The sequence below is a fragment of the Betta splendens genome, chromosome 21, assembly GCF_900634795.4.
Source record: "Betta splendens chromosome 21, fBetSpl5.4, whole genome shotgun sequence".
Classification (NCBI taxonomy): domain Eukaryota; kingdom Metazoa; phylum Chordata; class Actinopteri; order Anabantiformes; family Osphronemidae; genus Betta; species Betta splendens.
In genome coordinates this window covers 2,499,925-2,526,641 of record NC_040899.1, presented here as the reverse complement: position 1 = coordinate 2,526,641, position 26,717 = coordinate 2,499,925, and the positions used below count along the sequence as shown (strand labels likewise).

Below are 26,717 nucleotides of genomic sequence, written 5' to 3'. Positions count from 1 at the left end.
GCAGGCCGCTCCTGTACTCACTAGCTGGTGATGGTGAGCGCCGAGCTGGTTCATCTTATTCTGGAGAGATCTCCCGCTTCCCATGATGACGGACGGAACGGCGGGTCTGAAGCGTCTCGTCTTTTCCCGTCGTTGATTTTCCAGGGCGGCGCCCATGCAGCGGCCTGTCTGGGATATTGTGGGGAGAACTGCAGCGTTGTACAGTGTGAGCAGCTGCTCTGCGGTGTAAACAGTGCGTATGAGAGAATAAGAGGTCAGGAGCTGTTGAGACCAGCTTCCAGCTCCCACAAGGTTTCACAAAGAATCATTTAGAACTGGGTCAGAAAACAACTGGTTTAATACATGAATCTGAAAACAAGACATGAACTATGTTCAACAGTGACTATGTTTCTCTGACAGGATCAAACTCTCACTGCGACACATCACACAGCGACACTGAGGAACCAGGAAACCAGAACGCGAACCCAGGATGAAGAGGTTCAGTGAATGTGGTGTTGAAGGTGTGAAGGTGGATCAGTTTGTCAGAGCAGACTCTGTAGAAGGACAGAGAACCAGCAGGACAGTCCACATGCACTGATACTCTGTGAGACACAGAGGGGGAGGAGATGGCTGTTAGTCTGTTATTGTGGCTGATAGAGTAACCATCATCAGAGCAGCACAGACTCCAGGACTGATCTTTCCATCCAAACAAACAGTCTTTACTGTCTCCATTCCTTCTGATTCCTATGTAATTCACTGATATATAAACGTTTCCTCTCCACTCAACCTCCCAGTAACAGCGACCAGTCAGGCCATTACTACACAGTAAATAAGGCAAATCCTTAAATCTGTCTGGATGATCAGGATATAACTGATCCTCGTCCACATGTGTCACCGTCCTGTTGTTGTCAGACAGTTGTAGTTTCCTGTTCACTGTGTTTGTGTCGATGGTGAGTTGACAGAAATCTGAAGGTGAGAACAAGACACAATCCAGCTGCAGTTATTGATCTATCATCAGGTTGATGATGACTCATGACAGTTTGAAGAAGGTTGAATGTTGCTGATCTCAGTAAAAACACACTTACACTTTTTTAGACCTGGTTTCAAGCATTGGACTCCACCAGGCTCAACCCTGAAAGGAGGAGGGGGTCAGAGACATGTAGACATGGACATCGCATGGCTCTCACACATGGTTTTATCCATTTGTCCCTTTTTTGGTAAATAAAAAAAACTGTTTTCTTTCTGAACCCATTTCTGTCCTGGTTCCTGACAGAAGTGTTTGCTTGATGACTCAAAGTGATTACAGGTGCAGGTCATATAATTAGAATATCATCAAAAAGTTAATTCATTTTACAAATTCCATTCAAAAAGTGAAACTTTTATATTATAGTCATTCACACACAGACTGATATATTTCAAATGTTTATTTATTTTAACTGTGATGATTATAACTGACAACTAATGAAAACCCCAAATTCACTATAGAATAGTTTCTTTCATTGAATGGAATTACTAAATGAATCAATTTTTTGATCTGTCAGAGGCCACTAATGTCTAGGGCTTGTCACGACTCTGGTCTCTATGTTCTTTTAACTGACTCGGATCTCTAACGCTCGATCAGTAAAGTAAACAGCTAATTTTGAGTCAATCGTTCATTTCGTTCATTTACAGCAGGTGGCGCTGTGGGCGTTGTAATAATGGTTGCGGTTTTCAAACACTATATACTGAAGACAACATAGTTTGCTTCCGCGGATAAATTATAACAACAAAATGCCACTAGCAATTCAAACCATGTGAAAACCTAGCAAATACGCACCACAGTAACGTGACTTATGTCCTGCATCTTCCCTAGACATTAAATCCTGGAAGTCCCAAAACTTCCTTAAACTTCCTAAATTCAGATAAAACTGAAATTCTTATTGTGGGCCTAAAAATCTGAGAGAGACACTATTGAGTCAGATAGCCACCCTGGATGGGCATAACATTAGCTTCAGATTCTACTGTGAGGAACCTTGGTGTCATCTTTGACCAGGATCTCTCTTTTACATCATACATTAAACAAATCTCCAGAACCGCCTACTTCCATCTTAGAAATATAGCTAAAATCAGAAGCATCCTCTCTAAGAGCGATGCAGAGAAACTGATCCATGCATTTGTTACCTCTAGGCTGGACTACTGTAACTCCTTACTCATAGGATGTCCTAACAGCTCCTTAAAAAGCCTACAGCTTATTTAAAATGCTGCAGCCAGAGTTCTGACAGGACTTAGAAAGAGAGATCACATTTCTCCTACATTAGCTTCTCTGCACTGGCTGCCTGTAAAATGTAGGATAGAATTTAAAATTCTCCTACTCACATACAAAGTACTCAATGATAAAGCTCCTTCTTATCTTAAAGACCTCATAGTTCCTTATGCTCCCAGCAGAACACTTCGTTCTCAGAGCGCTGGGCTACTTGTGGTTCCTAGAGTCTTTAAATGTAGAACAGGGGGCAGAGCTTTTAGCTCCAAGCTCCTCTCCTCTGGAACCAGCTCCCTCTTCAGGTTCGAGAAGCTGACACACTCTCCACCTTTAAGATTAGGCTTAAAACCTTCCTTTTTGATAAAGCTTATAGTTAGAGATGGTTCAGGTCACTGGCAGTGATTGTTATCACAGGAACCATCTCTTAGTTAAGGGGGGAGAGGGAGTTTTTCCTCTCCACTGTTGCTGTCAAATTAAATGCTTGCTGTATGTGGGATTTGTTGGGTTTAGTTGTGTGAGGTCTTAAACCTTACTTTGTAAAGTGCCTTGAGATAACTTTGTTGTGATTTGGCGCTATATAAATAAAACTGAATTTAATTGAATTTTTTTAACAACAGCGCAACAGTCGCTTGGTAGTGGTCACATGGTAAAAGAACGAACGAACGATTCGTAAGGATCCGTATGAACGAATCAGAAACGAACTGGAGCGCTTGCTGCTCGCTACAGAGTCTGCACTTGGCTGCCACGTGACAAAAGGACAAATGAATAAGGACGCTCAGTTGAGTGAATCGTGAATGAATCATTTCTGTTTCTGGTCCTGCTGACTGAGCTTAAGCAGCTGCTGCCATGTGGTGAGAGAAAGTACTGCATGGAACTGAATGAGTTGTTCACTGAGAGGACCTTTTGAGTCCTATAAAAGATTAGTTCATATTGAACGAATCATTTACGACGACACATCATTAGTTCCTGCCTGTTAGTCTGTCTAGCTTCTCCTCTGTCATGTGTTTCATTCCACCTGCATCTAGTTCCTAATTAGTCTCAGCATTTAAGCACTGTGTCTGCGATTACTCCTTGCCAGATTGTTTGCTCACTCACCCACTCACCCCGCTCAACTCTCCAGCGTTCTATTAGTAAGTCCTTCCAGTGTACCAGACCTAAAGATAAGATATTCTTATTAGAATTGTGGTATGTCAAAATGTAGTTGTGGATATCTTCAATTACAGTTTGGTACACTCAAATACATTTCAAATATCTGTAATGTGAAACATGTCTATCTTATAGATGTTAAGTCCGCTTGCTATGTTTATAAAGTTTATAAACATTGCACACGTGACATGATACGAACTCGAGACGCTACTCTGCGACACTTCCACTTCTAAAGACTGAGTGGCACTGCTCCAGTTGGACATCTCTAACCAGACCTAGTTTTGTTTTTTGACATCGCCTTGCCTGCCCCTGTGTTACTGGTATTGGACTCTGCCTGATATTTTTAAACCCTGCCTGAAGTTTAAAAAGATCAGGTTTGGACAAACAGGGCTTCCGGCTTCCGTGTTCTTTTTAAAAGATGCTGTGGAGACGCCTACTCTCGAAGCCCAGTTAGAGTTGGAGGACATAATTATGGAAGCGGAATGGTGGCTTGACTACCCCCCAGTTCTTCTATAGCCTGAGCTTCATGTGCGAATTGTCTCATCGCCAGTCTCACTGCCGTCCTCAGTTCATGTCTCGCCACTGATGCTACGGCCACTTTCAGTTCACATCCCATCACAGCTGTCTCCAGTTCCTGCATTGATGCCAAAACCGCAGCGGTCCCCAGCTCAAGTTTCAACTCCGGTTCCAGTGCCTCCACTGCGCTGTGGAGTGTTTTTGATGAATGGAGCTCCCAGCAGATCCCAGCCTACTCCTCCAGTGAGGCATGCCAGGTCTGGAAGGAACTGAAAGCCTGTCCTTCATGCCCCTGTTTCCCAGCCACAACGGACTGCAGCTACGACAGATCACAGCAGGCTCTGTTGCTGCTTACCGGTGGATGGCCCTGAAACCACAGCGTGCTGCTGCCCCAGCCATCCGACCTTGTCTGACCCCTGCTGCACCTGTCGCCACCTTGCCCAGCTCAAGCTACAGCGCAGCAGCCATCTTGCCCAGATCCTGTTTCAGCTCAGGCTCCAGCTCAACCTCCATAGTTGGCTCAAGCAACAGTCCTGAATCCACATCTGTTTCCAGCCCCACCCCTGCTGCAGCAGTCAGCTTCCACTTCTGCTGCCAGTCTGGCCCCTGTTTTGGCTTCTGTCTGGTCAATCCAGGTTTCATTTCCTGCCTCTGTCGGCCCACAAGAGGCCATTCCTGGAGTTCCTGGTGGTCCCGAAAAGGCCACGCTAACCCAGTCTGTACTGCTGCTAAGCTATTTCTGTGTACCCACCAGTGCCTGTTTTACTATCTGCCTTCATTAAACCACCTCAAACTGAAAACTTTGAATGCTGTGCGTTTGGGTCCTTCACCTTGATCCCTGACAGGGCTGCAACAATAAATTGATGTTATCGATAATAATCAATGACTGAAACGATCGATAATGATTTGCCGATATCTATTAGCTGTCCACTTAATAGCGCAGTGCAACGGCAAAACAGTGCAACTTTAACAGTGCAGACACCAAATGTAACAGCAGCTTTAAAATATGACGACATGGTTTTTAGTGGTTGTCAGTGTTGCCTCAGAGCCAGAAGGAGCCCAGGAGTCTCTGGAGTTTACATGTTCTCCTGTGTCTTCATGGGTTTTCTCCAACATTTACAATGACTGGAGCTGCTGCAGATCTTCATTGGAACAAAATTCTATGCTTGATTTGATATATTTATTATATAAATTTTATTTATATTTTGTATAGTAATTTTTTTTTATTCAAACACTATATTTTGTGTTTTATCTGAGATTTAAAAAGCCAAAATGGAAATTTAGTTAAAAATATAGGTTAAGGGATTTATAATTAGCATATTGCGCGCGCACGCGCACACACACGCGCACGCACGCGCACACACACGCGCACACACGCGCACACACACGCGCACACACACGCACACACACGCGCACACACACGCGCACACACACGCGCACACACACACACACACACACACACACACACACACACACACTCTATTCTCACCCTCCGCGGGTGGTCTCATCCACTTTCCAAGCTCGGGTCCTCTACCACAGAACACTAACTGTTCTGTCAACCAGGAGTTGGTGTTTGGCTCCTCTGGTATCCTTACCAATGCCCTTCTGTGCTTCGCTCATGTATTGACCGATGTGCCCACTTATCTTAGCTGCGAGGATGCCTGACATGATCTTCCATGTTGTGGAGAGACAGGTTATTGGCCGGTAGTTAGATGGGACTGTACCCTTTGAGGGATCCTTCATTGTCAGGATTGTTCGCCCTTCGGTTAGATGGTGGATGTGGCAATACCAAGCGATGGCAACATCAGGAAAAAGGAACATGAGAAACTAGAGAAATACCAAGGGCTCAGAGAAGAACTGGAGAAGGCTTGGAAGGTGAAGGCCACAGTGGTGCCTGTGGTGATCGGAGCACTAGGGGCTGTGACCCCCAAACTGGAGGAGTGGCTACGACAGATCCCTGGAAAAACATCCGACATCTCAGTCCAGAAAAGTGCAGTCCTAGGAACAGCAAGGATACTGCGCAGAACCCTCAAGCTCCCTGGCCTCTGGTAGAGGACCCGAGCTTGGAAAGTGGATGAGACCACCCGCGGAGGGTGAGAATAGAGTATATATATATATTTTTTATCTGATTAATCGGAAAATATAATCAACAGATTAATCGATTATCAAAATAATCGGTAGTTGCAGCCCTACTAATAAAAATATATACTTATAAAACAAGCACCTGCATCTTAGGGCAGAATTACACCTTTCACTTCACTCTGATGCAAATATTAGTTTAATTAATTTATAGTCATGGCTCCACCATTGTCTGTTTTAATCCATTGCATCAATTTAGTTCATTTTCCTGCTGCTTCTCTTTTGTTATTTTTATACTGTCCCTGATCATTTTTAAGAAGAGCCACCTACATGTGATCCACCTTAGTTTGTTTTTATTTTGGTTTCATTCTAAACACACAATGTCTAACATGTAAGTGAAGGTTTTGTGTCTTTTGTAAATGTTCTAAACTAAAGGTTATCAATGAATAAATCTTTACATGTCTTGTTCCTCTATTAGACACTGTGTGTAGTCTCCATAGCTGAAAGTGTCCAGTCTCCAGTGTGGATCCTTTACTCCAGCAGACAGCAGCTCCACTCCTGAGTCTCCTAGATGATTGTAGCTCAGGTCCAGCTCTCTCAGATGGGAGGGGTTGGAGCTCAGAGCTGAGGCCAGAGAGACACAAGCTTCCTCTGAGAGCAGACAGCCTGACAGCCTGAACACACACAATGTTAAAGCAGTTTTTACGGTTTCTCTCCATTGTAAATGATGACATCTGCCTCTAATCCAAACTGTAACTGTTTCATAAGTTCCTGGTTGAAATGTGATCTGATCATCAGCAACGTGACAATGAGAGTCTGGAAACTGGAGTCAGATACTGAAACATTGTGAACAAATAAAAACTATTCACATCTCAAAAAACCTCCATTTAACATATTTTATTTAAAACATTTATTAATCTTCCACAGACTTACTGCCTGTATAATAACTCTTCTGACCTGAGAGTCTCCAGTCGACAGTGAGGACTCTTCAGTCCAGCAGACAGTAGCTTAACTCCTGAATCCTGCAGGTTGTTGTTACTCAGGTCCAGATCTCTTAGACTAGATGACTGGGAGCTGAGAACTGAGGACAGAGCTTCACAGCTTCTCTCTGACAGGTCACACAAACTCAGTCTGAAAGATGAACATGTGGGTTAAGATAGAAATGAAACCATTCAGTGTCTCATGGAGTCATCATGAATTTTTTCTCATTCTTCAACAACACTTTTGTCTCTGTAGCATATGAGAATTGTTTTTTCAGTTTCTAGAAGAAAGAAAACAAGGGGAAAGCAAAACTACATGAAGTGCTAGAAACTCTGCTGTCAGAGCTGGAACGTCTGTAGGCTGGAGGGAACATAAGGCCTACAACAGAGAATTACCCAAATGTCTGATGGTCAGTCAATCAAGAACGAACAGCTGAGACCAAACCTATACCTCAAACTCTTGCATCACCACCGCCTGACAATAGTGTCCTATCTACACCTCCTAATGTCACTCAGGTAGCACTTGCTGTTCAGGCTCAGCCAATCCACTTTCTTGAATGAAAGGCCTCGTTCATGTTGCTGATAGATTGCTCCTGCTGACAAAATCTACTATGTTTAAAGATACGTCTAAATCTGAACTATTCTGTGTCGTCTGATGCTCCTGTTTCCTGCTTGTGTCTCTACAAAGTGACATCATTGTCTGACAGGATAATTATATTCATCCTTTGGTAGACAACCGCCCCCCTCAGCCCAACCGTTGCTGGGGCAGGTACAGAGCATACAAAGTGCTTCCTAGTTTTCTGTGAGCCCGCAGAAAGTCGCTAGGGCAGTTGAAAATGACGTATTTTATGTCATCCTCAACCTTGGTCAACCACCATTGAAAATTGGTTAAGTATTCCCTTAATCTGAAAATGCAAGCATGCCAAGGGAAGATGATACAAACCCACCCCCAAATGCAAGAGGAATGGAAGCAGACAACTAAGAAGATCCATTATATGGAAAGGGTGACTTGTGCGGAGAGACTCCAACAAACACAAGTAGATACACGAGAGCAGCGAACCTGACTTCAGCTCTCTAACTGATTGATAGGATTGACAGTTATGCTTTTTGTTACAAAGTTATAGTTGTTATAAAAACAAAAGTCCAGCATTTTATCTGCTCTAAATGATCAAAGCTTCAAACTCCAGTGTCTTTTTTGTCTTGTGTGTTTAGTTTCTTTTTTGTCTTGTGTCTCATGTGTGTTTAGTGGATCTTGGCACAAATGCTGTCAATCACCTGGATGAGGCTTCATCTTATTTTAGACTACGTAATTTAAAGAGAAATTTGCTATAGCTTGGTTCTGCTGAGCAGAAGTTTCTCCTGCTCTTTCATGTCTCTCACACTCTGTTGAGGTTAACATGTTCTCAACCGACAATAACATGAACACATTCAAAGACATGGAGACTCACCTCAGAGTCTCCAGTAGACAGTTATGGCTCTCCAGAAAACCACACAGATGCTTCACTCCTAAATCCTGCAGGTCGTTCTCACTTAGATCCAGATGTGTCAGATGAAACGGGTTGGACTTCAGACTTGAGCCCAGAGAATCACAGCTGATCTCTGACAAACTACATTGAATCAATCTGAATAAAGAATCAAAGATGACACAGTAGAAATCAAAATCAGTTGAAACCATTCAGTGTCTCATGGTTTTGAGCTAAAGACGCTTCAGAAAGTAAAGGTTTAGAACCTAGAAGGTCCCAACATCTGAATCAAGAAGATGCAGGTTAAAACAGTAACCAAGACTTAATGACAACAACAAATACAACATGCTGCTGCTTCAGCTCAGACGTCGTGACTTCACCTCTTCAACTCCACACTGGCTCCATCTGGACTCACTCACGTTGTCAGAACCAACATGATAGTGCCTTAGAAAAGTGTTGGAGTATCAGCTACTGATCATAAATTTGATATTTTTTTGATTTATTAAACTTTGTTTTGTTTTTATTCTCAGTTTTTATTCTCACAAATGAATCAAACTAAAACTGAAAAGTGAATGTACAAAACCACATAGAAAGAAACAGACTTCACTATAAAGCCCCTCAGTGTGGATCAGTAGAAAATCTGCCCTCACATCACATTAACCTCACAGAACTAAACCATGGCGTCTGACCTCAGAGACTTCAGTTGACACCGACAATCCTCCAGAAAAACACACAGCTGCTTCAAGCCTGAATTCTGAAGGTCATTCTTACTCAGGTCCAGTTGTGTCAGATGTGATGTGTTGGACTGCAGAGCTGAGACCAGAGAATCACAGCTGATCTCTGACAAACTGCAGTGACTCAATCTGAATAAAAGAATAAAAGCATTAATAATAAGTCAGATTTGTCCTGATCACTGATGTTTAGTCTAAAATGTGCTTTTGTGAGGTCTTGTGTTTAGTAGTCATGATCTCAGCTTCTACACATCATCCACATGTCAGCACAACATTCATACACCTGTTGATGTCAGCACTGAGTTACAAGCTGCTGCAGGAACCAGTAGAAAACCAGACGTGCCGGATAAAAGACTTTCTGGTTCCTTTCATTCATTGTCTTCTCTTAATCTGAACTATTCTGTGTCGTCTGATGCTCCTGTTTCCTGCTTGTGTCTCTACAAAGTGACATCATTGTCTGACAGGAAGCCACACACACACACACACACACACACACACACACACACACACACACACACACACACACACACACACACACACACACACACACACACACACACACACACACACACACACACACACACACACACACACACACACACACACACACACACACACACACACACACACACACACACACACACACACACACACACACACACACACACACACACACACGTCGCCTGTTGATGGAGAAGAATCAGATCCTTCAAACATGTGGAGACATGATTTACTCTGAGTCTCTGCTACTGTGTCACATTTAAAGAAAAATATGTCACAAACATCTGTTCATGAGCTTCATAGACTTTAGAGTCACAATAAACTGCCAATAATTTCTGCAAGTTTCTGACGTAGTGGTGGATCCCACCGTCACCTATCACCGGTTATTAGATCACACACTTCCTGTCTGTTTTTGCATCGCTGCAGTGGAACTGTTGCATGCAGGAACATGTAATTCTGCTCAATAGTTTAATCATTGTTTCCCTTTTTTTTGAGTGAGGATCACCACTCAAGACATAATGTTTCCCTCTAATATTTAATAATATTCTGTTATCCTTATTTTGTTATATTCAGTACCTGTGTTTCTTATGCAATTTCAGATATCAACAGTCTTCACCTTTCAATTCATGGCGTGATTCAAGAATAGAACAGAATCATGGACTTTGTGTTTTCATGCACACACTACTCTGGCAACACCACATCTAGACCAGACACTGCTCCAAATCTACCCGTAATTCTACAATTCAATTTTTAGGCTAAATTCAAGCAGATATGTTAGCAGTGACTAGCTGAAAAACTGCTGCTGAGACAGCAGGAAAAAACACTGACCTAAGAGTCTCCAGTCGACAGTGAGGACTCTCCAGTCCAGCACACAGAACCTTCACTGAGTCCTGTAGGTCGTTCTTACTCAGGTCCAGTTGTTTCAGATGTGACGGGTTGGACTTCAGAGCTGAGGCCACAACTTCACAGTCAGTCTCTGTGAGCCAACAGTTAATAAGTCTGTGATGACAGAAAATATAAAGTCTATAAACGTGAACTGACTTTATGAATGTTGACTCAGAAGCAGCAGTAGCTTAGTTGGTCTCATCCATCACAAAGTGTGATGCTCTGTTAATTCCACCAGACTTAACTTAACTTAAAGCTCCATCAAGCAAGAAAGACAGAAGATACTGATGTTCACTAACTTTACAGCTGCTTTGACCTGATCCTCAAAGAAGTTTTCTAGGAACCAGTGATTAATGTTTTCATTCTGAACTTTTCAGATTTTGTGTGTGTTTCTCTTTAATAGTTTAAGAGGCTTCAGCTTCATGTTGCTGTAGAATATTAGTGATCACATTAACATCAGACTTACCGAGCTTTTCTGCAGTTCCTCACAGCTGGGATCAGTCTCCATCGTCCCTCCTTTGATGTGTTGTACTTGTTCAGGTCCAACTCATCCAGAACCTCCTCTGACATCTGCAGCATGTAGGCCAGAGCTGAGCACTGGATCAAGGAGAGTTCCTCTGATCTGTTCTCTGACTTCAGGAACTCTTGGATCTGCTGATAGGCTGAGTGGTCGTTCATCTCCATCAGACAGTGGAAGATGTTAATGCTTCTGTCTGGAGAGATTCTATACCTGTTCATCTCCTTCAGGTTGTTGATGATTCTCTGGATGGTTTCTGGACTGGTCTTTTTGTGACCCAGCAAACCTCCTAAGATTCTCTGGTTGGACTCCAGACAGAGGCCATGAAGGAAGCGAACAAACAGGTCCAGGTGGCCATTTGGACTCAGGAGGGATTTAGACATGGATCTACTCAGGACAACATCCAGAGGAACATTGGAGTCTTTCAGGAATTCCTCCAATTCCTCTATTTTCCTGTTGGTGCAACAGTGCATCATGTAAACAGCAGCCAGAAACTCCTGAACGCTCAGATGAACAAAGCAGTAGACTGTTTTCTGGAAGATCACACTCTCTCTCCTGAAGATCTCAGTACAGACTCCTGAGTGAACCAAGGCCTCTGTGACGTCTAGACCACACTGCTCCAGGTCTTCTTGGTAGAACAAGATGTTTCCTTCCACCAGATGTTTGAACGCCAGCCTCCCCAGCTTCAGGAGAACTTCCCTGTCAGCCTCCGTCAGCTCCTGTGGACTGGTCTCATGTCCCTCATGGTACTTGTTCCTCTTCCTCTGGGTCAGGACCAGCAGGAAGTGTGAGTACAGGTCCGTCAGGGTCTTGGGCAGCGCTCCTCTCTGCTCTGTAGTCAACATGTGCTCCAGAACCGTAGCAGTGATCCAGCAGAACACTGGGATCTGACACATGATGTGGAGGCTCCTGGACGTCTTGACGTGTGAGATGATTCTGCTGGACAGCTGCTCGTGGCTGGATCTCCTCCTGAAGTACTCGTCCTTCTGGGCGTCGGTGAAGCCTCGTACTTCTGTGACTCGGTCCACATACTCAGGAGGGATCCGATGGGCCGCTGCGGGACGGGAAGTGATCCAGACCAGAGCCGAGGGAAGCAGGTTCCCCTGGATGAGGTTGGTCAGCAGCACGTTGACCGATGACTTGTGTGTGATGTCAGACACAACCTTCATGTGGCTGAAGTCCAGTGAGAGTCTGCTTTCATCCAGGCCGTCAAAGATGAACAGAAGCTTCAGGACAGCGAGCTGCTGTGCTGGGACCTTTTGGAGCGTTGGATGGAAAACATGGAGCAGCGTGAGAAGGCTGTGCTGCTGATCTCTGATCAGGTTCAGCTCCCTGAACGACAGCGGAACCAGAACACTGAGGTCTGGGTTTTCCCGGCCCTCGGCCCAGTCCAGAGTGAACTTCTGCACAGAGATGGTTTTTCCAACGCCAGCGACGCCGTTGGTCAGAACCAGTCTGATGGGTCCGTGTGGGTCCTCGTTGGTCAGAACCGGTCTGATGGGTCCGTGTGGGTCCTCGTTGGTCAGAACCGGACTGATGGGTCCGTGTGGGTCAGAGGAGGCTTTAAAGATGTCGTGGACTTTGATGGGAGCATCATGGAGCATCTTCTCCTTGGAAGCTGTCTCCAGCTGCATCACCTCATGTTGGGTGTTCACCTCTTCACTCTGTTCCTCTGTGATGTAGAGCTCAGTGTAGATGCTGGTGAGGAGGACTCCACTTCCTGTTTCACCTCCTTCAGCCACACGTTCACATCTGCTCCTCAGACTGAGCTTATGTTCATCTAAAGCCTCCTGCAAAGCAACATCTGCTGAAGGAAGAAGAAACAACTGAGAATGAACTAAAAGACCACTTGTTCTGTTTATGACCCACAAATGATTGAGTGATTTAAAAAGTGTATAAAAATACACAGAACAACTGCGATCGTGTCAAAGTCAGTGTGGTTAAAACGATGACATCATCAGACACACATTCAGTCTTACTTCGGACAGTTTTGATCTGATGGATCAGCTTTTGTCCAGCTCTGGTTCTGGGTCTTTTTCCACACTGGGGACAGGAAGAGTCTCCTGATGGTCCAGACTGGTCCCAGTATGAGGTGATGCACTGTCTGCAGAACCAGTGTCCACAGCTGCTAGAGACTGGATCCTTCAGAACCTTCTGACACACAACACAGAAGAACGGCTGCTCCTCCACAGGAACACAGCTTCTCTTCTTCTCGCTGTCAACAGAATAGTTCAGAACCGGACTCATCAGTTTGGTTCTAAACTATTCTGTTGACAGCGAGAAGAAGATAAGCCAACACCATAAAATGTGGTAGAGCAGCACCTCACACCACAACGTGTGGTGGAGAGAACATGAACTCAACGCTCCACTTCATGATGACTCAGAGTTTTCAGACGCTGAACAGATCAAATGTTTACAGTGACGTCAGCATCAGGACAAAGAGACGTGAAGATTCTGTTTATGTGTAAAATCTAACGTGGAGGTTCTGAGGTGTTTTACTACAGAACCACCATCAGTAGTTGGAGGATAGAAAGCCCAGACAAAGATCTATCTCAGTCTGATACACTCTCTGTAAAATCAATAGAAATCTTTGAACAGAACATCTTGTCTTCATCCTCCATCAGGTCAGTTCAGTAGAAACAGTTTCTTACTTTGTGTCTGAGGCTTCAGGTTCATGACTGAAGACTGGAGGCTCAAGTCTGGATGCGTCGCTCTTCATAGACAGACAGCTGGGTCCTGGAGGTTCATTACTGAAGACTGGAGGCTCAAGTCTGGAACAGTAACTCTTCATAGACAGACAGCTGGGTCCTGGAGGTTCATGACTGAAGTATTCCAGCTCTTCTTTGGACCAGTCACTCTTCATAGACAGACAGCTGGGTCCTGGAGGTTCATGACTGAAGACTGGAGGCTCAAGTCTGGATGCGTCGCTCTTCATAGACAGACAGCTGGGTCCTGGAGGTTCTGCTCTTTTTCTGTGGCTCTGACCTCTGCAAACACAACATTTTGTCATTTATACCACATCAATCACTGATCAAATCTCTGATTAAAGTAATTCATGTGGCTCCAAACACAAACTACTGCTGTTGCAGATTATCAGCACGTTTCACACTTTGGATCAGTTATCAGATCAGATTCCAGCTATTCTCTGTGATTGACAGCTGTCAGAGACACCGAGACCCAACAAATCACTTCTCTGTGTCATCACTCGTTTCTTAGATTCAACATCAGTCTGTTTCCTCTGGCTACAATTCTCCTGCTGCACAAACACTAATCAGCTGCTTTTCCTGTCTCACGTTTACTGATCTGTTGGGATTCATACACACTCCACTTCCTGCAGCTCCTTCACAGTAAAAGCCTCTACTACAGACAGCAGCTTTACGTCCTCTACTGTTCTACAGCTGAGCTCGAATCAGTTGTGTCTGAATTGAGGTTAGAAGAGCTCTAAAGACTGTGGTAGTGCAGCATCTCATACTGTACATCTGTACATGCATACATTTTTTATTTATCTGCGCAAACACACAAACTGGTACACACACACGCACGCACACACACACACACACACACACACACACACACACACACAGACTCCTCACTCTCTGACTTTCTCTCTGCCTCATATTGAATGATGGCAAATACATGCAGTGTCATTATTACTGATACTACTTTACTGGCTACACAACAGAGAAGCCTAGCACACACGTCAACAAAAAAATAAAAAGATCCAGCTCATCCTGAAAGTTTCTGCATCATCACTAGAAACTATGAACAGAGATTTTGTCTACACCCTTCATCACATCAATTTACAATAGAAACTATCTCTTACTTTGTGTCTGAGGGTCCAGGTTCAGGACTGAATGGTGGAGGCTCACATCTGGACCAGTCATTCTTCATAGTCACACATCCGGACCCTGGAGACTCTGCTCTGTCCTCTTTCTTCACACCAAAACTCATCTTCTGAAAAAGGCACAGATCCAGAGCTTAACACCTCTTTGTTTAATAGGAGTCTGATATTGGAAGGGTCTGAATCCTGACTTTCATGTGGTTCCGAGGCCAGTTGAGTCTCAACATGTTACTACAACAGCCAAAAACCTAAGCGCTTAACTCACCCAGTGATGCAAAATAGTTAAATAGGTGACATGCTACAGATGGGATCAGTTCATGAGCAGAGCTACTCAGTCCTGGTTTGATTTCAGCTGCTTCCGTAATTACAACAGGACAATGTTCAAACAGCATCGGACTGATTGTAGTTCATCTCCAAAAACTGTTCATAGTAGTTTGTTAAGATCCTGTAGCGGCAAAGAAGCCAATGTGCTGCTTTCTGATTCCAGCAGCTAAATGACGAGCAACCAGACGCTCACTAATTAACGTGGTCACTGGGAAACTCAGAAAAAAACATATTCCTACACCTCAGTCTGACAGTTTGCTCCAGTACCTGAATCCTTGTTTACACCAATTTAGGGGCCTCATGTACAGAGACTACATTTCCCACTATTAGTGCTTAAATGAAAACTTATTATATTTAAGAATGCAGGGACACTCAGATTTCTCTATAATTTCTATGCAGAAAAGCATTTCCCCCCCATAAGACGCCTCTGCAGATGGTTTGCTGTGGGCTTAAAAACTACAACTAGTGCTTCCTTCCCTTTCCTTTGTACCTGCCCATGCAATGGTCATGCTGAGAGGTGGCGGGGCCAGTCTGCTGGAGTGCCAATAGAGTCACAACTGAATATCCCATTGCTGCAATGAAATTCTTTATCAGTGCAGAGACACGATGCATCTGGCTCTTGGCTGTCTGTTGCAGGATGCCAGGGCAGCCTCATCCTCCTCCATACAGTGAAACTCCTTGGCACTGAACTCTGGCTCCTACAATTAACCACTAATATCAGACTGTGCTGTAGAACTTGCTGTCTTCTTGATAATCTATAATATAATAATCTATCTCTGCCCCCTCACAACCTGGCCGCGCCCCCCCTCAGCCCAACCGTTGCTGGGACAGGTACAGAGAAAACCAGGAAGCACTAGTTGTAGTCTGTAAACCCACGGGAAAAAGTCCTGAGATGTTTCACAAGCTTTTTGCAAAGGAATAAATGATAATATCTCAGCATGGAAAATATGGAGGAATCTGGGTGTCCCTTCATTCTTAAATACAACCCCCATTGAAAATTGGTGAAGTTTTCTTTTAATTACTAAAATGTAACATTGCTAGAACAATGTAGAGAAGTTGTTAACAGAGGAATAAAAAGAACAGCTAGTGAGAAAGCAGCTTCACCGAATAAAATGTCTCCTATTGTGAAAGTCTGCTCTCGTTTCCTCCTTCATACCTCTTCAAGGTGCAGCCATGCCTCATACCAAAGAACCAGCTCAACTGGGTCAGTTTAACTGTTTGTCTTTGTTTCTAGGAACTTCATATGAACTGTGTCTATGTTAGTCTCAGTTCTTTAATTGTTGCAGCTGTGGACTAAAGTTCCAGATAAAACACAAAGCTACTTTTAGCGTCAGGAGATATTAAACCACTGGTTTATTCATAAGCTCAGTTAGAAATTGTTAGTTAGTCATATCTTTTTAAGTTTCTTGTTAGTTGGTTTCAGTGATTGATGTTGTTTATAATTCTTACTTTATTACACGGATAATTACAGTTTGTTTGTTTAAAGGTCTCTGCACATGCAAAATTCACTTTTTGGACATTCTGGTACATTTATGACTCCCTGGTTCATGTTAAGACACTCTTGGTGTGTTAGAAGTACATTCCCTACACTCTAGCATAGTAGGTGGCGGTAATGCACCTTTCAGTTAGTTGCCACCCGCCATTTAAAAGACAAAAAGAATTAGTAGTCACTCACTTTGACACAAACTGACATGGGGCTATTAAGGTTCGGAAGGTGCTCCATTGTTGGCTGTTCCAACAAGAATGGCAGCTTTTTCAGTTTACCAGCAGAGCAAAAAGGAAAACTTTATAGATTCATTTTATTGTAAATGGACTGGTGCCAGCACCAATGGTGCAACTCAGTCCTGTCATCTACAGAAGTTCTCTGAAGACTCTGCTATTGTAGGAGTATCCAGGAGGGTGATGCCACAGAGTACCATGAATGAATTAATTATGAAAATGAACAGCTTTGTGGACTGGTGTGAACAGAACCACCTCTAACTGAACATCAGTAAAACTTTGGAGCTGGGGATTGACTTTAGTAAATCTGGGAGTGCTGTCACTCCTCTCACTAGTAAATCTGGGAGTGCTGTCACTCCTCTCACTATTAAAAAAGAAGAGGTGGAGGTGGTGACCGAGTATAAATACCTGGGAGTGTACTTGGACAATAAACTGGACTGTAAAAAGAACTCCTCAGCGGTGAACAAAAAGGCTCAGAGCAGGATGTACTTCCTGAGGAGGCTCAGGTCCTTTAACGTGTGCAGCTCCAGCTGAGGATGTTCTGAGTCTGTGGGTCCAGTGTTCTATGCTGTGGTCTGTGGAGCAGCAGCATGAATGGAGCAGACAGTAACAGACTGGACAAAGTGATCAGGAGGGCTGGTTCTGTTCTGGGGGTGGAGCTGGAGCCCCTCCATGCTGTAGCTGAGAGGAGGATGCTGGTCCAACTCCTCTCTATAGACAACACCTCCACCCCCACACAGTGTGTGGCTGGACAGAGGAGCACCTTCAGCCACAGCTGATCAGTATCAGGTTCTCCACAGAACGCCAGCGGAGAACCTTCCTACCGGTGCCATCAGCCTGTACAACTGCTCCTCTGTCTGGAAGGGTTGATCTTCATCCATGCAATAATACGCATAATAAAACTTTAGCTAGTAATTAGATGTGAGTGTGTGAACATGTGTTGGCATTCTATTTTTAATCTCCTGTCCTTCTTCTGTGTACCTCCAAGTGTGCAAAATAATTTTCCTATGGGATTAATTAAGTTTTATGAATGTTGAATATGTTACTCAGGTCATTCACTCAGCTCACATTTTAGCTGCTAGCACAGCGTTAGCTGCTAGCGCTAGCTCTCCACATGATGTTCAGTACAACTTGTGTTTGGCTGAATTAGTAGGTTGTGAGAGTCAGGTGTGTTTCTAATTACTATTAAGTTGTGTGTGTGAGTGTTGTAGCCCAAGTAGACCTGTGAATTTAGGTTATGGCAAGTTCTTTTTAAGTCTAAGATGTATGTTGTTGCTGTCTTCTCGTAAGTGTTGCTTATCTAGTCAGCTATCTGTAAATGTGACATGTTTTTTATACAGTCTGGAACATCCCAGGTACCGAAACGCGAGGAGGTTGCTTCTCAAACTGATGCCACTGCAGGCTGTGGACACACAGCTACCTTGTAGAAGAGTTGTTGCTCACCTCAGGAGCAAAGGTATGTACATTTAACAGTAGTATGATCATTTGTTGGACAATAGGCAATTTTATTTAAAAGAGATTTTGGATTTCACATTTGGGTAGTTGAGTTGAAATATTCATAATCTGATCTATATTATTGTCTATAAATTTACGCTGTATGCAGTTGGTCAACTTATTTTGATATTTTAGTCTGTTGACGGGTAATTTGTAATTCTCGTGTTATGGTGCAGATTATGAGGAAAATGTGATGGAGACCTTCTTCAATAAAGTCCTGCTGGACTCAGGTTGTTCTATGGAGGACCTTGTAAACATCCCCAGCCGTTCCACCGGCCCTCTGAGCACAATTTGAGCAACCTGACAGAAAGGAGGTCATTAATGTCATGCTAAGATTTAACAAACCAGCACTATAAAATAAGTTGAAAACGTGTTTGCTCCAAACACCATTACAACTGATCTAACTACCTCTATATATTGCTTACATTTGTGAAGGTTGTGACCTTCATAGGAAATACTGGTCATTTCATTAATCTGCTATTCTATTCTTTATACCTTCTAGAGTGGTGTCAAGGAAAACAGCTGCATCCTCCATCTGTACAGCAGCTGCACTGCTTCCGATGTCTTCCAACACGTGAAGACAAAAAAGATCCTCACATCTCCCCAGCCAACTGCCCTTGACTACACCTGTTCCACTCCAGAAACTATGCTTTCAATATAACTATGACTCCTACCCGTTCATTTTGTGGTCTGCAAATTGAACTGTGACAGGAACTTATCCAGCATTATAGTGCTGGTGCATTGGTTGACAAAAAAGTTGGCTTTGACTATTGCTGTTTCACTGAACTATTTTTTAAGAGGGAAAACAGACAAGTCCAACATAGGTGCCTTGTCCCTCAGGAAACACTGCCCTGATCCAGACCAGGGAAGGTGGGATGACAACTTGGACTCTTCACCCTAGAAGTCCCCAGCACCAGCTGGCAAAACGTCTCTAGGCTAGATACCTGCAACGACTTGAGATACACACAGACATAGTACTCACCGTTCCCACATTGGCACTTAATTACAGACAAATACGGCAAAATATAAGATGCAGCTGAAGATCCCATTATGGAAAAATTATTTTGACACAGCAGCAGCACGAGAAAGAAAAAAACATGTAAAAATGAGTATTTATCTGAGAGGTATATTGTGTGCAGCGGTCTGAAGCCTGGTTCAGATGCCGTCAGGGAATACATGTTCAAAATCAACTTTAATAATAAATATTAGTTTATCACGCTATGCTCCCAAACAAGCTGTAGTTGTGTTATGAATATCCTGTTGTATTAATTCAGGCTGCTTATTGGCAACTATTAGTATTAGCGTTAGCAGCTAATCAAGTTGCATATTGCAAGTTGCATATAGTTGCGTGAATCTGCCAGTTAGACGTACCTTGCGCCAGTCGAAGTGTAACCCCTTCAACAGCCTCCCATTCGACTTCAGAGTCAGATTTTGGATCAAACATATGATTGAACTCCACTACGAGGACGAGTTAGCCAGTTTCGCTGTTACAATGGATTCAGTGACCGTGACTTTTGATTCCTGCGGCGGATCACGGCTATGCGCTATGTGGCCATCAACTTCGCTCGCGACGCACTCCGAAAATAGAGCGTTGTGGACGAGAGCTTAAAACACACATTTTCAGACTTCAGCTTTTTGGCATGAAAAGTTACAGACACCTTACTGAGACATCAAGGTCCAGTTTTTCAGCATCGTGGAGCATGCAAAGCAAACAGGGGATATTACATAAAACCTGTTGAACCGGTTTTTAGCTGCAGTAGCAGTTTGTCTGCGACTACAGCTTAATTCAGTATCAAGCTTCAAGCAGACACAACAAAGAGTAAAGACGTGTAGAACAAACATCCGATACCAGAACTACGAGTGACCAGTCGGTCACCAGTTAATGCAGTCACTGGGGAACTCAGAACATCGACAGAAAAGGAGAAACCACCACATTTCTGGATCTCAGTCAGTCTGAGCAGTCAGTACCACCGACTATGAGCTCAGAACCGGTACTAATGACAACCAAGGATAGACCCTGAACACTAGTGGTGGGCGATACTGCAAGCTTTGGTGTCAATCCGATACCAAGTAATTACTGGACCAGTATGGCCGATATCCGTACTGATACTGATACTTTTTGATAATTATTGCATTATCAAATATAAATACATTTTCATTTTGTTTCAAATTGTATTATTAATTTAATAAAACCCATACACAGTTTAACAGTAAATGTCGCTGTCTCATTAGGGAAAAAAAGCCAAATGCTTGCATTATTTTTAATAATATTTGAATACCGGTCACACTCAGTAAAAGTAATGTTGTTAAATACTCACCTGCCGCGCTTCAATTTTCCTTTCCGCTTCGTTCTCTCAAAAATGGCGCCAGAACTCGCTGAACGTCGCCAATGAGCCGACTGTAAGAACCGATGCTTTGTAGCAAACTAGAAGCGCTGACCCGAATCTTCAGCCGCCATTGGTTAGCTCTGCTGAATATCTCACAAACACGCAAACGCGAAACTACTTTTATGGGCGCACAATTGGGCCAATCACGTACGAGGATTAGAGTGGTACAGGTACACAGACGGGGAACCACATTTAAAGGAAACGCGTCGGGAAAAAGTGAAAAAAGACCTCAAAACAAAAAAGAAGCAGCATCTTCAGACTCACATGATCACTGAGGCTTCGCCTGTCTCTGTTTACGGGAAATCAGGTGTGTTCAAGTTATGAGGAAGCACGAAACTCAATGTAGAGCAGAACCTGTGGAGCCCCAAAGTGTTCAAAATGAAAACGTTAATGGGACATTATGAAATAAATGCATATAAGAGTAAATGAGAGACAAATGTGTAAAATTACCGTGAAATTATGAAATAACCACATCGTCCAAACTATACAAGTTATATAACTGTAACTATTATTATCGAATAGGTTTCATTCAGCTTTAAAAAATCTGCTTTTCTCTTGCCGAAATGAGATCTTTGGTGTCTTTAAACATGACCCAGGGAGACTGAGTTTAATACACAGCACTGGTGTGAGCACGATTACTCACAACCACCAAACTATTAGATGTCTCCCCAACACGTTCTATTCTGTTGTTAGTAACTGGGTTCTAGTGTGACTAATCTGTTACAACTGTAATGTTCAAGTAAACTTTATCTGTAGTATAAAAGTAGTTAAAAGATGCTGTTTTATGTTCCTTTAGAGCAAAGGAGGTTGTATAACAAAGCATTTCATGTTTACCGGTATGTTACAGGTCAGGTAATGAGATAAGCAGGATATGTTGCCAGCTCTCCCACTAAATAGATCATCTTATCACTCAATACAATGAATGCTGTTAACATGATTCTGGTGCCAATATTATTGTAGAGATTTCAATCTTTATCGCAGTGACTTCTTTTATCAGGTGCAAATCAGCTTCACTACTAGTTCCATCTTTATTTCTTGGCAAACAAAGCTCTTGTGGCTTATAATAACCAAAGCGTTTTTGTACATACTTTTTATTAACAGACAACCAAATTCCTGCACATCCAACATGAGCAACCTTAAACACAACCTTAGAACAAGATATTCATATACTGTTTTCATATGAACACAGGTTACTGAAAAAAGCCTTGGAAATAAACTGCTGTCAAACTATTTCAACATGCAACAAAATTAATGTTAACACAACATTCCAGGCACCAAAGGACTGATCCTTCATAACTTGGCACATGGCCTCAGTTCCACCCGGACTCCCAAGTTCTCCTGCCTCCAGGTCCAGATGGCACCGTGTCAGCTCAGTCATCAGAGTTGTGGACGCTGGAGCCATGAGGTTGATCAGTCAACTACAGACAAAAGTATATCAACTGCACCATAAAAAACTAAACAACTGTTTAGTTTGCCACAGGCCGTTTGCAGACTATTTGGGATTCCAAAGCCAGGCCCGATAAACTGGCATAGTATTAACAAGAGCATGAATGTGAAACATGATCATTAGCAACTAACTGTACAAAACATTTTTACTCATTTAAAAGTTATTATGTTAGCGGCAGCCCATTCAGCTATTAACAACAATGATCGGGTCTGTCACTAAGTCCTTGGCAGGTTGGGGTCAAAGTCTTGGCTTTGTCCAAATTGACAGATTCCAGATAATTAAAGCTCAAGTCCCTCATCATTTCATGCGACGCGTAAATCCCAGACACCATCACAGAATGTGTGTGACAGTACCTGCTCCCACACAGAACATACTGACTTTGGAGCTGTGGTGTTTCTCTGGCAAAGACAAGAAGCTAGCAGAAGTCTGTGCTGCCCTCTGCTGCCCATGTTCACGCAGTACGAGAAGTTACTGTAGTCAGTGCTGACACATGTAGGAACTCAGCTAATTAGTAATTTAGAAGAAGAATGTACAGCGCTCTTAGTCTGCTCGTTAGCTGATTCTGCAGTTAGCTACCTAAAACTGGAATCACATCCTAACATGCATTAACCTGTAGTCAGTTCTTTGCATATGGCTGTTAATCAATGAAAGACATGTCAACGAGCAATCAAGCGCACATAATGGAACTAGTTAGAGGTAGACCTCCGTTTACCCGTCTGAGTGTCTGCCAGTGTCTGTGCATCACACAGAGCTCCACTCGCCTGAGGAACGACAGGGACTGCTCTCTTGGCCGAGCTGTTCTGCTGGGTAACCTCTTTGGTTTCTCTCTGACAGGAGTCAAGCACATGAATATTTAATGCTGCTGTCCTCAGTTGGCAACAATAAGTAAACAGCTCAGTGATTTCTAATTAGTTGAGGTTTGTGTGAATGCCTGCCTGGGAGTCATTTGTTGGTGTTCTGTTCCTCTGCAGATCCTGGGGCGGTCTTTGGATTTAATACAGACAACATTAGTGTCTGCATTGTAAATGACATCAGACACAGACACACTGACTTACTGAGGAACACTTCCTTGCATGCTGGCGATGACCTAAAGAGGAGCGACAGAAGATCAGACCCTTTGGTTTAATAAAACAATCGGATCTCATGTTTCAGGGTCTTGCCTGTGCAGGAATGTAAGGCGCTGGGGTTATCTTCCCACAGTTGACTGACAGAGGCTTCAGTTGCTCTAGAGGAACCCCTTCCAGGATCCTACCACTTAGCTCATTATAGTCAGATTCCAGTTTGTTCAAAACAGCACTGATGTCTGCAGGAGGGTCCACTGGACTGCAGACACAAGGCAGAGACCAAGTCCATTCTAGTTAAACTAAATGAAAATCATCAACTTTGAAAGAGCAGCCAACTCACCAATGTTGCTTCCCATCAGCGCTGCCCTGGTTTCCACCAGCCGCGGCGCAGTGGAGACTCCAACAATGCTGTCTGCACATGCGGTACTGCAGGCTCAGCAGAGACAGCTCGGCTTGTTGAGCGCGCTGCATGCAGTCACATTTATTCTTCACTTTCTCTTCAGTTTTCTTGAGCCTGAGAAATTCCTGAAATTTTGGAAAGAAGCTGTTTGGATTTTGCCACATTAGCCGAGTATGAAATCTTTTTAAAACCTTACCACAGCAACGTAGTCCACATCTGCCATGCAGATTTCAGTATTGATTTGCTTGTCTGATGATACTGGATCATTGGTTTGGGTGAAAGCTGACACACACTGTGCAGACTCTGTGTCACAGGAAACACGAGGCAGCGGAAAAGGGCCTTTTTCCTCAGAGCAGCTGTTGTTGAGAGACTGACCGCCGTCTAAGAGCTCACTCCTGGGTGCTAGTGTTTCACCATTTGGAGAGACTGTACCCGAGTACGTTTTCTGATCATCGCTGGTAACACAAACAAGGATGCTCTTGTCTTCATCCAATATGGTACAAATGTCCCTCCCCTGACTCGAGCCTACATTAGCTGTGTTAATGGTGCCCTCATTATAGACCTGACAATCCTGAATCTCTTTCTTTGTGCCATTTTCTGTAGTTCTGAGATAGTCAGAACTGGAGAGCTCAGTAAGAGACGTGTTTTTAATTGTTGACCATTCAGACCTGTAACATAAAGCACTGGTGCTCATATGAACAAATACAAGCTGAAACACAATACAGAGCAGTAGAGCTTAACCAACTAGATGACACAGCTTTAAGCAGCACTTACTAAGATACTGTGTCTGTATCATTCACACACTTACTGTGATGGATGGACCTCGCTGAAGTTGGGCGTCTGATCTTGGGTCACTAACCTAAAGCTCCTGTGCTCAGACTTTCTGCTTGGTCTGCACCTCTCCAGCACCGTGTCCAGACAGAAGCTTCCTGGGATTCCTGGATCCTTTCCCCAAACACGAGCCAGCAGTAAATCTTAATCCATCTCAACACAGTTAAGACCAAACTAATAATGTTGAATGTGCATGAAAACTGTTAGTCTCTGACTTTGTGGCCATTTGTCGGTACGTGTGCCATGCGGCTGCTGTGAGCCGTTTGCTGGTGTACTGGCTGTGTGCTGGGGCCGATTACCTCACATGGCTGTTTCTGTGACCCATCCTGTCTGTTCGTAGGGTCTGATACAGCTGAATTTTTCCACATATTATTGCTGTAGACGTTCAACTCTTGCACTGTAGGGGACATTCCTGACAGGTGACGTGAGAAGAATGAATAAATCCAACAGATCAACCAAGTTAAACACTTCTGGCAGTTAACAAAGAATAACAATCTAAATCTTATTTCAGTTAAAACATTATGCCAAATTTTGGTTTTAGATGCTAATGATTTACTAGAATGTCCCCATAAATGCAATGTTGTTATGTACTAAAATCAGTGGCAAATATATAACAGTATGTAACCTTATACTTAATACTCTAATACTAAGCTACTAATTTTGTGCTAAACTTTAAATTTGGTTAGTAACTGAACTTCATTTCAGAATATCAGCAGCTGTGCATGAGTTTTGTGTTTTACCATTAGTGCTCAGGTTCTGTCTTGGCAAAATAGATCTGAAAGAATACGAGGCTTGTTAACAAGAAACTTACAGAACAAAAAACCCACAGAAAATGATGATGATAAAATGTAACACTTTTGATTCACCATGTTGTTTACTGCGACACACCTGGGTGCTTTATGAGCCCTTCTAGCTGCATAGGATAAAAATAAATGATTAGTGATTTTTAATTATTAAACTAATTGCACCATGACAGACTTACCCTTGACATAAACGTGATGCGGAGTCAGTTCTAAGGCAGGATGTCTTAGTAGAAAGTTTTGAAGTCCTCCGTCAGCTAAGAGACAAAGACATGTCTAGAGACTGGAGGAACGTTTCATTGTATCTGACCTTTACACTAACCTTGGATGATCGTCCTGTCCTCTGCAGACAAACCAAGGTACCAGCCCAGCAACTTGGGGTCAGTTAGTTCAAGATAAGGATGAGCATCCACCAAATCAAACAAACGCCTGCAACAGCAGCTGCTGCTCATTAAGTAGCTGTTAGTCGTTCAGCCTTGCTAACATTTAGACAAGTGGCTGCGTACCTGTCCAAGAGGAGCCTCCTGGTCTCTTCTGTTGACACAGAAACTACACAAATATTAGGTGCAATTAGGCCCTTAAGGAACAAATGTGCGTCAATGAGTGTCCTGCGGGCAGTTTAGCAGCGGAGCTTCTGTACCCTTTTTTTTAATCACATCGTCCGGACACCTGAGTCCTGGGTTTGGACTCAGAGTCAGCGCGTTGTGACGCAAGGGCATCCGAGGCGCCGGCACCAAGGCGAACACATAGCCGTTAGCATAGAACGGTACGGGATCGGCCCCGCCGTAGACACTACCCCACGGACAGCCGTGCCACATTGTCTGAAATAGTACAATCATGTTACAAAATGTGAGCACATCCCCAGAAATTTAAAGAAGCAGCGAATGCAGTGTTAACGACATGGGGTTCCATGCTAACGGTTAGCGCTAGCTTACAGGCTAGCTAGCGCCACACGTGTCAAAGCTCCAACTTAAACTCAGCAATGAAAGCTCGTCTCCTGCTGCGTTGTCACGTTCAGGGAGTTAAAAGAAAGAAAAAGAAAGTTGAAAATTGCTTGTAAACAGCTCGTAATATAATATATACAATGTATACAATACAATTCACTCCAATATAATTTATACATAAATCGCTAATAAAGCTAAACTTGCAAAACATAAAATGTGGTAAAATATTTTCCATTTACGTGTAGTGCAAAAGTATAAACGTACAACTATCTTAGTAAAACTATTTGCACTGTTACAACCAGGACTTTCTTCTTACCTCTGTCAAAGACCGCGGTCCAATGAACCCCCGATCGCTTTTCCCTGGTCAAATCGTCGCTATAGTTGAAGTGCCCGATTCCTGCGATACTTACGGTAACAGTGTTGCGACCAC

At 43.4% G+C, this 26,717-nt stretch overlaps 2 protein-coding genes across 18 annotated transcripts; both read right to left on the bottom strand.

Annotated features, from left to right (window-relative positions):
* Positions 1 to 319: 319 nt before the first annotated feature.
* LOC114847777 (NACHT, LRR and PYD domains-containing protein 3-like) lies at positions 320 to 21,085 on the bottom strand. 7 transcript variants are annotated; one of them, XR_008693495.1, is made up of 13 exons: positions 20,733 to 21,085; positions 14,860 to 14,990; positions 13,688 to 14,023; positions 13,016 to 13,251; positions 10,986 to 12,843; positions 10,463 to 10,633; positions 9,092 to 9,265; positions 8,388 to 8,561; positions 6,893 to 7,090; positions 6,418 to 6,633; positions 3,314 to 3,372; positions 1,065 to 1,111; positions 852 to 945 (listed from the first exon to the last, which is right to left on the bottom strand). XR_008693495.1 is itself a non-coding variant. In XM_055505311.1 (12 exons), exons 2-12 carry the CDS (start codon positions 14,985 to 14,987, stop codon positions 410 to 412), a joined length of 4,074 nt encoding a protein of 1,357 aa, XP_055361286.1. In that variant the 5' UTR covers positions 14,988 to 14,990; positions 20,733 to 21,084; the 3' UTR covers positions 320 to 409. The 7 variants fall into 7 exon arrangements, 5 of the variants coding, with proteins under 5 accessions (XP_055361286.1, XP_055361289.1, XP_055361288.1 ...); XR_008693496.1 differs by having other exon boundaries at positions 3,322 to 3,372; XM_055505311.1 differs by lacking the exon at positions 3,314 to 3,372 and having other exon boundaries at positions 320 to 945; positions 20,733 to 21,084.
* Positions 21,086 to 21,622: 537 nt separating this feature from the next.
* On the bottom strand, positions 21,623 to 26,687 carry rbm44 (RNA binding motif protein 44). 11 transcript variants are annotated; one of them, XM_029137879.3, is made up of 16 exons: positions 26,604 to 26,687; positions 25,984 to 26,164; positions 25,850 to 25,892; positions 25,666 to 25,772; positions 25,526 to 25,600; positions 25,432 to 25,456; positions 25,284 to 25,318; positions 24,843 to 24,955; positions 24,521 to 24,657; positions 23,909 to 24,380; positions 23,653 to 23,837; positions 23,409 to 23,571; positions 23,304 to 23,335; positions 23,184 to 23,232; positions 22,961 to 23,075; positions 21,623 to 22,193 (listed from the first exon to the last, which is right to left on the bottom strand). In XM_029137879.3, exons 2-16 carry the CDS (start codon positions 26,159 to 26,161, stop codon positions 22,024 to 22,026), a joined length of 1,899 nt encoding a protein of 632 aa, XP_028993712.1. In that variant the 5' UTR covers positions 26,162 to 26,164; positions 26,604 to 26,687; the 3' UTR covers positions 21,623 to 22,023. The 11 variants fall into 11 exon arrangements, with proteins under 11 accessions (XP_028993712.1, XP_028993713.1, XP_055361211.1 ...); XM_029137880.3 differs by lacking the exon at positions 26,604 to 26,687 and adding an exon at positions 26,279 to 26,596; XM_055505236.1 differs by lacking the exon at positions 26,604 to 26,687 and having other exon boundaries at positions 25,984 to 26,249.
* Positions 26,688 to 26,717: the final 30 nt, after the last annotated feature.

Excerpts from the sequence above, each read along its gene's own strand:
- LOC114847777 (XM_055505311.1), bottom strand. The coding sequence starts at position 14,987 with ATGAGTTTTGGTGTGAAGAAAGAGGACAGAGCAGAGTCTCCAGGGTCC. Across the intron at positions 10,634-10,985 it reads AGGAACTGCAGAAAAGCTCG|ACTTATTAACTGTTGGCTCA; the intron begins GTAAGTCTGATG and ends CTGTCATCACAG. Across the intron at positions 8,562-9,091 it reads TGTCAACTGAAGTCTCTGAG|ATTGATTCAATGTAGTTTGT; the intron begins GTCAGACGCCAT and ends TTCTTTATTCAG.
- rbm44 (XM_055505236.1), bottom strand. The coding sequence starts at position 26,182 with ATGATTGTACTATTTCAGACAATGTGGCACGGCTGTCCGTGGGGTAGT. Across the intron at positions 25,457-25,525 it reads GCATCACGTTTATGTCAAGG|CTAGAAGGGCTCATAAAGCA; the intron begins GTAAGTCTGTCA and ends TATCCTATGCAG. Across the intron at positions 23,336-23,408 it reads CGCCTTACATTCCTGCACAG|GTCATCGCCAGCATGCAAGG; the intron begins GCAAGACCCTGA and ends GCTCCTCTTTAG.